General features: G+C 33.1%; 2 protein-coding genes across 2 annotated transcripts; both read left to right on the top strand.

The window, feature by feature from the left end:
• Nucleotides 1–379: 379 nt before the first annotated feature.
• LOC137808321 (peptidyl-prolyl cis-trans isomerase CYP40) lies at nucleotides 380–4007 on the top strand. The gene is made up of 8 exons (XM_068609375.2): nucleotides 380–776; nucleotides 876–1376; nucleotides 1671–1758; nucleotides 1861–1913; nucleotides 2428–2529; nucleotides 2882–2957; nucleotides 3533–3570; nucleotides 3676–4007. Exons 1-8 carry the CDS (start codon nucleotides 606–608, stop codon nucleotides 3727–3729), a joined length of 1083 nt encoding a protein of 360 aa, XP_068465476.1. The 5' UTR covers nucleotides 380–605; the 3' UTR covers nucleotides 3730–4007.
• Nucleotides 4008–7139: 3132 nt separating this feature from the next.
• LOC137808319 (phosphoglycerate mutase-like protein 4) lies at nucleotides 7140–10313 on the top strand. The gene is made up of 7 exons (XM_068609370.2): nucleotides 7140–7295; nucleotides 7471–7549; nucleotides 7924–7974; nucleotides 8070–8180; nucleotides 9516–9644; nucleotides 9803–9878; nucleotides 9988–10313. Exons 1-7 carry the CDS (start codon nucleotides 7261–7263, stop codon nucleotides 10197–10199), a joined length of 693 nt encoding a protein of 230 aa, XP_068465471.1. The 5' UTR covers nucleotides 7140–7260; the 3' UTR covers nucleotides 10200–10313.
• The last annotated feature ends 676 nt before the right edge of the window (nucleotides 10314–10989 follow it).

Raw genomic sequence — 10989 nt, 5'->3', positions numbered from 1 at the left:
ATGAAATTATTATTTATTTTCATTATTATAATATAAGTAAATATTATTTTTTCTTATTAATAGACTTTAAGAATAGGAATTTGAAAATAATAAATTAGGATATCACATAACTACTTACTAGAAGAGAAGAGTATTATGAAGTATGCTTTAACTCACTATATTAGGTATTCATAACTTATGATAACACATAGATAACTTACTACCATAACAACTTAGTACCTCCACTTTTACTCAGTAACTAGTGTTTTCCAAAATTCGGTCAACAACATCTTCTTTCAACGAAAACCAGTGTACATCTACGTGCATTTCTATAGTTATTTATTATTATTATTATCTTTTAAACTACTATTATTAATTAATTAAACTATACACTGAAGATAGATTTGTTACTGTTTTTCCTTATTGTGGCGCAGACAAAGGAAAGAAGAAAAGGCGCGATCAGTGACACGTGGAATGGTTAACCGTATAAGTTTTGTCGCTCCTGGGCACGAAAACAAAGGAGTTTGAAATTAAAAAGCGGGATTAGGGTTTTGTACTCAACTTACCTACCTACTGCTTCATCTTCCTCTTTCCATTCTTTCATTTCTCTCCTCAACCTTCCCAAAATGGTAAACCCTAAATGTTTTTTGGACATTAGCATCGCCGGCGAGTTAGAGGGCAGAGTCGTCATCGAACTCTTCCACGACTTGGTTCCCAAAACTGCAGAGAATTTCAGGGCCCTTTGCACTGGGGAAAAGGGCATAGCACCCAACACCAATGTCCCCCTCCACTATAAGGTCCTTTATTTTCTTCTTCTTAGTCTTATTTCCTAGTTTATCTTTCCAATTCTGAAAAGGGTTTTTTTTTTTTTTTTTTTTCTGCTGCTGTTAATGCAGGGCGTATGTTTCCACCGTGTGATCAAAGGGTTCATGATCCAAGGTGGCGACATCTCTGCTGGCGACGGCACAGGAGGGGAATCCATATACGGCCTGAAGTTTGAGGACGAGAACTTGGACCTGAAGCACGAGAGGAAGGGGATGCTTTCCATGGCCAATGCAGGACCCAATACCAACGGTTCTCAGTTTTTCATCACCACCACACGCACCCCTCACTTGGACGGTAAACACGTGGTGTTCGGAAGAGTTGTTAAAGGAATGGGTGTTGTTCGCTCCGCCGAACACGTTGTTACTGGTGAGAACGACCGTCCAACTCAGACTGTTGTAATAGAGGATTGTGGGGAAATTCCCGAAGGGCAAGATGATGGAGTTGTTAACTTCTTTAATGATGGTGACACTTATCCTGATTGGCCTGCTGATCTTGATGTCAAACCTGATGAACTTTCTTGGTGGACGAGTGCTGTGGACTCTATCAAGGCTCTGGGGAATGAGCAGTACAAGGTTAAAGTTTTTGTTTGTGTCTATAATTGTTGTGATATATGGTAGTAATGTTTTGAGTAAAAAGTCTATGCACTTGTATTGTAGCATCTGATGAGATACTCCTGAACAAACTAAATTGTTGTCATCTTTTTCACAAATTGATAGTGTATGCTATATTTGTAGACATTTACTATAATTATCTTGAAAATCACAAGTATTTTATGATTTATAATTGGATGACAGTAATTATTTTTTACACTAATGATGTTTATAAAGCTAATGTTTAACTTGGACTTGACTGTTTCTCACAAACAGAAGCAAGATTATAAGATGGCATTGAGAAAGTATCGCAAAGCGTTGCGCTATTTGGATGTGTGTTGGGAGAAGGACGACATTGACCAAGGTCTGTCTCTTTACATTTTGGCTCTTGCTATTGAACTATCTTGATACTTCTCTGCTTCATCTTTACTATCTTATGTATTTGCTTTTTCTTTTTACTTTGCAGAGAACAGTGCTTCATTAAGGAAGACAAAATCTCAAATATTTACCAATAGTTCTGTAAGTAACCACTACTGCCATCAGTTACTATGACTAAAAAATATTGTTTACTGTCAAGGACCAGCTTATTAATAAGCTTAAGATATTTGGCTAAAGGCCGAGTAATGATTTTATCTCTCTAGCTTTTGCTTATTATAGTTTTGGGGAGTCATTAATGATGTATATTCTCTTAGAACAAGCTGAGTGACGATTAATTTTTAACATAAGGATCAGGCTACTGCCTTGTGAATGCATGTTTTTATTAGTGTGTGCACGTTACTTAAAACTTACTCTCAGACTTTCAGGGTGGGTGATTTGAGAATGGAAGTAATACGTATAACCATGAAAATGTATTTTAATTGTTACCTTCCTGTGTCTGGGTCTGCTAGAGTTAACCGGAAGCCTTTCAGCTCTCTTGATTTATTTTTTCCAATGTATGGCCTTCATAAAATATGTTATGTACTCTGCAGACATTTTGTTTTCTTCGATCTGGTACCTTAACTAATGACTTGAGTCCTGTTGTTTTATTTCTTAGGCTTGTAAATTGAAAATAGGAGATCTACAAGGAGCGCTACTGGATTCAGACTTTGCAATGCACGATGGAGATAATGCAAAAGCTCTGTTTCGAAAAGGCCAGGTTAGTTGACATCTTCCAATGAAGAGAATAGGCTGATGATGGAAGTGCTTGATACTGGCTAGTGAATTGCGTGCTCTGTAGACTGTTTTAATTTTCATTGTGGTTTTAAGTTTGAGATAATCCTTCCCAATTATTGTAATTCTATTTTGATTTATGCTAATTTGGATTAGATTCTTGCCATTAGGTGTCTGGACTGTGTTCACATTCTTATTATGTCTGCTTATGTTAATTGTTATACCTTTCACCACCTTCTACATAGGGGATAAATAATTCATGTATTCTGCAAGCTGACCATTGTGTCATGTTTTGTATCTTGTAATTTGTTGTTCATGTTTTGTTTGCTTAATCTCAGGCATATATGTTACTCAATGACCTGGATTCAGCTCTTGAAAGCTTCAAGAAAGCATTAGAGTTGGAGCCTAATGATGGTAGTTGTCTATTTAAATTCGATGTGTTTTTATTTCATTCCTGCTTCAGCTCATGTCATGCAAGCTTTGTACAAATTGGTTATCTTAAATCAATGGATTTGTTGTTGAGGAATGAACATCCTGGGTTCATGATGAACTTGTTTGGACTGAAGATTTTTCTCATTTAGGACCTTATTTTATTCATAACACAGTTGAAGTACGTCAGGATGAGATACAGTGCTAAAATGAGATCATGGTGTAGTTGGCTAGTAACTACTATTTCCATTTCATTATGTTCGTCTTTAAAAGTCATCCTGTTTAGGCAAATAAATCCTCTAAATCACATGTTTTCTGCAATCACTGAGTCTGAATTCTGAAATCTCTTGAAAGGAAAGTAACAATAATGGTGAGAATGAAATTAATGTTTGCTTTTAAAAAATTGTAATTTTCGATGTTGTTATAGGAAACAAAAGTAAATGTAGAGAGATCCTATCAATCATTAGATCATGACTCTTTGTTTTCAAAGTTTACTGATGTTGTGAAGTTAGGCTATGGTATTTTTAATAAAGCTTAATCCACTTGCTACTCTTTTTCAGGAGGGATTAAAAAGGAGTATGCCACTGCCAGGAAGAAGGCCAGTCATTTCACTTTTTTATTTCTTCTATCATCGTACATGCCATTTTTTTTCATTTCATTGAGACAAATGAAAAAATTTTCTGACTACAATTTTTGGATACAGGTTGCTGATAGACGCGATAGAGAGAAACAGGCTTATTCTAAAATGTTCAAGTAGAGTTCTTGAAGTAATGGTGCATGCGGCTGAAAAATCAGATGCCTGTGAGGGGAATGCCAATTACACTGCCAACAATTTCTGTTTTTTCTTGTCAGTAATCTATGAAAACATTAGATATAGTGTATGTTTTCGAATTTATGCTTTGTAGATTGTTAAGTTGTGACAGAGCTATCCATATCTTACTTTTTGTTCTGTCAAACTCTTTGATCATCAACCGGTGATTTTTTTGTAAAAGAGATAGGCAGATTGAGACAGCTCATAACGAGACTTCCCAACAACTCACTTGCCCTGTTTTTCTTTGCTTTTATCCTCCAATGGTATATGGTCAACCAGCAACATTTCTGGCAGCGTGTTAATATCAAGATAGCAAATCAGTAAAACTTCCCTATGCTGATTTGAATGATATCAATTTTATAAAAAATTAAACTTTTCATCGTTCTATGAAAAATTATTGTTGTTGCTTTATTGATTCATTTAAGAAAATATGGAATCATCCACCTGATTTCTTAACTTCCATAGAGACATTTTCTTAACATATACAAAATGGATGATTTTTTCCTTATTATTTTGACATGATTACTTACTGATTTTCTGGACTTTTGTAGTTTCCCCCCTTTGAACTTACGTAGTGATTCCTGAGCAGAGGATTTAAGTAAAGCATTTGTTGTCACTTCCTCTTCAATAATCGTGTCTTGGCCTTTTGTATTCCTTTTTGTGTACCGTTGCCTCATTATTTTTCTTTTGTTCATAGTCCATGATCTACTGGAATAAATTTTGTTCAATCTTGATAACACGAAATCGTGGGTAGCCTCAGCTGCATGTTTCTGCTCCATGTAAACAGAAACACGTGAATTTGTGTGTGAAATCTTTTCTTTGGCTCTTCGTTTTAGGGCATAGTAGTTTTCCTTTGTAAGCTGGACAACGTCTCTGTGATTTTCTGAAAGCTTTATCTGTTGAAGAACTTTGGCAGAAGATTCTTCCACAGCATCTGACTCCAGCAGTACAGCTCGAAGAGTGAGCTGCAAAGTTTGAACTGATTGCTTCCTTAGATGCAGGGTTTGCCTCAGTTTTGCTAGTGTTTGCTTTTCTTTGTTTCTCTCAAGTTTGAGCCTTTCCATGTCGTTACGCATGTGATCCAAAGTTTGATTGGTTTCTTGGATCATCAATTCTGTCTTGAGTTGATCCTCTCTTTTGGATTTGATGCTCTTGTGGATGGTCTCAAGCTGCGATTCCGGCCTCTCATTGACAGTTTTTGATGCATTTTCACGTAGTTGAGCATCCGCAAGATTGGCTTTCTGCTTTTCAAGTTCATCTATGAGAGGCTCCGAGTCAAGCCAGGATTGCATGGAACTCTCCTTAGCTCTATTGAGCTCTTCCTTTGCCTTGGCTAGTTCTGCTTTTGCATTCTCCAGAATAATTCCGTTGTTCCCTTCCCTTTCTGGTTCTTTATACATGACTCTGATGTTCCCTCGTTTGACTTGATGAAGCCTTGGATAGGCATTATGTTCAATCATTTTTGGTTTGGAATGCCTTTTTTATGGGTTGTGTGGAGTGGCTAAAAGTAATTGCGGCGACAATTATATGTTGGAACCGAACTGTCATTTGAGATTTCCTAAGACCATTGTCGGTAAGTAAGTTGCATGTTCATGAGATACCTATGAAACATATTGTTTCTAACGGTTCATTTGTCCTGTATGTCTGTATTTGCTGGATTTCATATTATGCTGCGAGAATGAGGCCAGCATGCCAGCGTCGTCTTAGCCCAGAGCAATTTTCCCAGGACGGTTGTATCAGTTATGCTGCGTAATAGAACTTTTATATATTTAATGTTTTATTTTTTTATAAAATGGAAAAATTATATATTTTTTCTTCTAAATCTTAAATATATCTTAACTTTTTCGTTAAAGTGGAAATAATTCGAACACTTCAGTCGTTTGGTGGATGGTAGATGCGCATCTAAATCACAAGAGAAAGAAGTAATTTACCATGTCTAACTATTTTTGGAACAGGTGAAGCTTTGAGATAACTATTTTTGTGACGGTTGCCAAAAACTAGTTTTGGATATGATAAAGTACTACAACATTCGATGTTCTAGTTTTCGGGTGAAATGATAGGGAAGATTTTGGCTCTCATTTTTAGAAACTAGGTAATCAATTTTCCTACACTGATAAGGATCAAGAAGAATTTGTTGAAGAAAGAAAAGAGAAACTAAAAAGAATAAATACAATAAACATGACAAAAAGAAATAAAGAAAAAAATTACATGAAATAGTCAACATAAATATTTCAAGTTTTGGAAGATGAAATTAGAGAATATATATACATATATACAAAACTCATGTTTCCAACTTGAAAGAAGTGAAATTCATTTATTAAAATGTTATGTGATAGTTTGACTCTTCCACTTGACTATTCAAACTTTTAAGAATCTTCCAGTGTCAATTGAATAGTAGATATGTGTCTCACAAGTGATTTCTCCAAGAGTCATAATTCATTCATACAGGTAATCATTATATTTTCCTATATTTAAGAAAATACCTATATGCACTCCATAATTTCAAATAATAAACATGTGCTAATTATTGTTTAGTGAAGTTAACTATTGATTAACAAAATTAACTCACTTTTATTGTCTTTTCCCACTATTTGGATGTGCTCATTTCCTATATAAATGAGTTTCCTTCATTTGTAAACAAAACATTGAAAATTGAATGAAATTTTCTTTATGAGTTTTTCATCATTCTCTACTTTTGTTTTGGTTCTTATCTTATAAGCTTTTTAATTAGTGAATATCTTTGCACTTATCCTTTAAATCTTGAATTAAAGGTGATGTGTTTTTTCTAATCTCTTTATCTTAATCCATTTTTGCTTGTTCATACTTGTTCTTGTTTTTATTTTAAAACTAATACAACACAATTGTTCTTGTTTTTATTTTAAAACTAATACAACACAATTGAGTTTTTAAATTTTTTTTGTATAAATAGTAGTTGCTTTGCATCATTTGCAATTTTAAGATGTTTGTGTTTGGAATGTGGTGTATTTTCACTGGTAAATTCTTTGTTGTTTAAGTCAATGAGAGGTGAGGGAGATAGATATATAAAAGTATATGGATGAGAGGTTAGGTGAATCTACCTACACGCATCACTCTTGAATGATTGTGGCTTTTTTAGTGAACCATAAGAAATAATGGATTTTTCTCTGTGATTAGTTCCAACTAAACAATTAACCCCACAATAATAATAGTGGTTACATTTTGTGACTTTTGAGACGTCAACCCAAAATGTATAGTATATTATAGAGCAAGAACAGAAAAGAAGCAACTAGGAACTAAAAAAATGAAAATATATCGAATATAACCAAACACTGTTAGCTACGACAAAAGCGAACCCACGAGGAACTTAAAAATGAAAATATTAAAACATAAGCGAAGTAACGAGGAAAGGCAAGTATAAACAGAAGAGCCACATTAAAGTATACCTCGTTCTTTTTCTTCTTTCTTCATCTTAATTTGTGGTTTCTTTCTTCACTCAGAATGGCCGTGTCTTCCACCTCCGTTTCCCTTCCCAGGTAGGTTCCTATCCTCAATTTTGTTCGTATATCACTGCATATCCTGCGTATTATGCATGTGAAGTGAGTTTGTTAGTTATGTCTACATTTTGTACAATTGAATGAACTTCTTTTGAAGATAATTGGAGGGTGTTTTGAATTCGATATACACTTACTTTATTAGTTGTGGTGGTAGCTATCCAGATTCAGATTACGCTGAGATTTTTGTGGTGCGTCACGGTAAAACAGTATGGAATTCTGAGGGAAGAGTTCAGGTACTTCATATGAACTTGTTTTGATTGAATCATTTAATACAGTCAGAAATGTGAGGGTTGACCATTTATTATCTCCAATATTTTTTTATCAGTATATCTGATGCACTTATGTGTAATGTTGGTGCTTGCATTTAACATTAGAAAAAACTGTTGGTGATCTAAGCTATTACAGTGTTATCTAAGCTTAGATGTTTTATACTTTTCACTCAATTTTAAATTAATGAGTGGTAAATTAACTTTTATAATAACTGCTATTTTAAGAATTGTAATTATCATTAATCTTTCTATGCTAATTCTTTCTTCTTATGTAGGGATTTTCTTGCCTTGACCACGTTCAATTTTCACACTAATAGTCATATGTATGTACTATACAGGGACAGGTGGATATTGAATTGAATGAAACTGGTAGAAAACAAGCAGTTGCTGTAAGTTGTGCTTATTGGATTCTTTAATTTCTTTTTGCTAAACCAAAACTTGATCATTAACCAATTTCTTTGTTTCTGTATATTTTATGATGAAGGTGGCTAATAGACTATCCAGCGAACCAAACATCTCTGCTATATATTCTTCTGACCAGCAACGGGCTTTTGAAACAGCACAGAAAATTGCAGTCAAATGTGGAGGACTAAAGGTTTGAACACACATCTTCTTCAAATGATGCATTTCATTCATTCGGTTGGCATTGGTAATAAACTAATCATTCATGATATTTTAACACCATCAACGTTTATTAAAAAATATTTATAGAAATTGAATTAATAATCTCTAAATTTTAATAATCACTAAAATCATTAGAGACTAATTAGAATTTAAATTCAAAATAGTTAAAACCTTGATCAATAAATTTGGAAAATAGTTTAATGAGTAGTTCAAAATAACCTGTTCAATTATTGGATATCTCCTTATGTGTAATGTTGTTGATGTTGAATTTGCAGTTTTTGGATCTTCTTGTCTTTGATATTCCGGTTAGGATAGGCTCGAAATGACTCTGATACCATAATACAAAATGGACTTTAAGTCTAACTCAACCCTATAAAACCGGCTCATAGGGTTGAGGTTTGCACCCACTTATATACAATGAAAGGCTCTTATCTCTAGTCGAGGTGGGATTTCCAACATTAAGTTAAGTTGAAATATGAAGGATTGAATTAGGTTCAAATATGAATGATTAGGTTTGGTTCAAATATTTCTAATCATGGCTTGTGTCAAATCCTTTATCATATTTAATTCCAGGAGTAATGTGTGCACGTGCCTAACTCATACAAAACAAGTTGCTTTCGTTTATTGTACAATGAGAATAAAATGTAGAGAAATGTTACTTTTGACCAACATGAGAGTTGTATATAATTTTTTTATGTAATTGATTTAGATATAAATATATAATAAGTGGTAAATTTGTAATTAAATGATATAGAAAAATATTAAAATAATAGTATTAAGGATTGAAAGGTGATTGTATTAAAAAGTAAAGTTATAAATGTATCATTATTCATATAAATGATACTTTGAAAACCATGAGAGTTATGCCATTCTTAACCTATGACCTTATTCATTACTACCCAAACACCAAACAGGGTTTTTTTTTACCATAATTGGTTGCTCTGAGAAACTACATAATACCTGTAACCAATAAAAACTAAATTCAAATAGGGCAGCCATCAACAAAATCTCTCATTATAATTTTGTTATGCTTATAAGAAGAAATACAGACTAAGTAGTCTAAATAGAATAGCTTAATACAAAATTTTACCGTGGTGGCTAATCTTTTGGCTTCACTAACACGTTCTTCCAAAAGGAGACCTTCCTTTTCAGGGATACTCTGGTAGCTTTTTGCGTGAAGTATACATGTATTTCTCAATCAGTGAGAAACTTTTGTTCCTTAAAATGTTAAAGCAAAGACATTTTAGTAACAAATTTGCCTGATGCATCTATGTTCTGACATGATTTAACATTGTTGAAAGTATAGGTTGTGAAGGACTTGGACCTACGGGAAAGACACATGGGGGATCTTCAAGGCCTTATTTATCGTGACTTATCAAAGACAAATCCCATAGCTTATGAGGCTTTGATGTCAAAGGATGATCGAGAACTCCCGGTAAGTACAGCAGAAATCTATTTGTTAGAATAAAATCCTTTGACAGAAATATGAATGGTTTAATTATGCAGAAAAATGGTGAAATTCACATTTGCATGCTTTATGAGAATATAATTAGAATGCTGAACGCCTTAAATTTTGCATATGCAAACGTGCAGGGTGGTGGAGAAAGTTTTACTCAAGTGTTTGAACGCTGCAAGTCTGCATTGCTCAGAATTGGAAGAAAACATAAAGGTTTTGCTACCATACGAAATTGTTTAGAAACAAGTTTGTTTATGTATTTCTTTCCCAGAAACAAAGAAGGTGCCTCCACATTATGTTGATTATCTGTATTAAATTGCAGGGGAAAGAGTTGTGGTTGTGACTCATGGTGCATGCATCGAAACACTGTACAAGTGGGCCAATGCAAAGGGAAGCTATGCAGGGAAAATAGAGAATGCATCAGTGGCTGTTTTTCACTTGTACGGTGAGGATAATTGGACTTTAAAAATGTGGGGTGATGTTAGCCATCTCAACCAAAACTCTGCTTCTGAGGGTCACACAACTTCTGCTTAGGTTACCACCTTGTCTCTCATCCGAGGTTAATAAAGCATCAGAGGAACTCATGCAGTGTTACTACATGCTGTTCAATGCTGTTAAAACGTTTCATAAATATGAATATTTCTATCACTACTTTGTTCACGTTAATGATTACCTAAGCTTCCGTAACTTTTCAATTCAAATACTTCAAATTTAATAATTATATATACGTTAACTTATTTGAGATAATAAATATTTAAAATATGAAATTGGTATCACATTATTGGAGTTAAAATTAATAATAATTTATAAATATTGTATTTCTTATTTTACATTAATTTAATTACACTAATTCAAATATAATTGATGTGTAAGCACAATACAATGCTATTTTTACGATTTGAAACTCACTATATTAAACTAATTTAAATTATCTAAAATAACTATGTTAGAGTTATTTGTGTTTGAATAATTTTAAAACGAATCATTTTTTATTGTTTCATATAGGAAGAAATGTAAAATAGGTTTTAGACGTTGCCTTTCACTTTCATTTTTATTTCGTAAATTTCTATTGCTGCATATTTTTCCTTTCACATCTTTTAAACACCAAGTGAAATCTTTGTTGTTGTCAATTAACTTCTCACTTAAATGGTAAATGAATAGAATATATAAATTGAATTAAATTATTATAAAATTAAATGAAACTTTTAAAATATTTTAAAAATTAAATTAAATTATATAATGATTTAAATTAGTCAAACTGAATTAAAATTAAAATATACTACTTTAATTTACATTTAAATTATTTAAACTATATAATGTTTTT

Source organism: Phaseolus vulgaris, chromosome 3 (assembly GCF_051622355.1).
Source record: "Phaseolus vulgaris cultivar YP4 chromosome 3, ASM5162235v1, whole genome shotgun sequence".
NCBI classification, from domain to species: Eukaryota; Viridiplantae; Streptophyta; class Magnoliopsida; order Fabales; family Fabaceae; genus Phaseolus; species Phaseolus vulgaris.
Note: the sequence above shows the minus strand (reverse complement) of the source record. Positions and strands in the feature narration are given on the sequence as shown.

Coding starts and splice junctions, on each gene's coding strand:
- LOC137808321 (XM_068609375.2), top strand. CDS start 606: ATGGTAAACCCTAAATGTTTTTTGGACATTAGCATCGCCGGCGAGTTA. Junction 777..875: donor ATGTCCCCCTCCACTATAAG/GTCCTTTATTTT, acceptor CTGTTAATGCAG/GGCGTATGTTTCCACCGTGT. Junction 2,958..3,532: donor AGAGTTGGAGCCTAATGATG/GTAGTTGTCTAT, acceptor ACTCTTTTTCAG/GAGGGATTAAAAAGGAGTAT.
- LOC137808319 (XM_068609370.2), top strand. CDS start 7,261: ATGGCCGTGTCTTCCACCTCCGTTTCCCTTCCCAG. Junction 7,550..7,923: donor ATTCTGAGGGAAGAGTTCAG/GTACTTCATATG, acceptor TGTACTATACAG/GGACAGGTGGATATTGAATT. Junction 9,879..9,987: donor AATTGGAAGAAAACATAAAG/GTTTTGCTACCA, acceptor ATTAAATTGCAG/GGGAAAGAGTTGTGGTTGTG.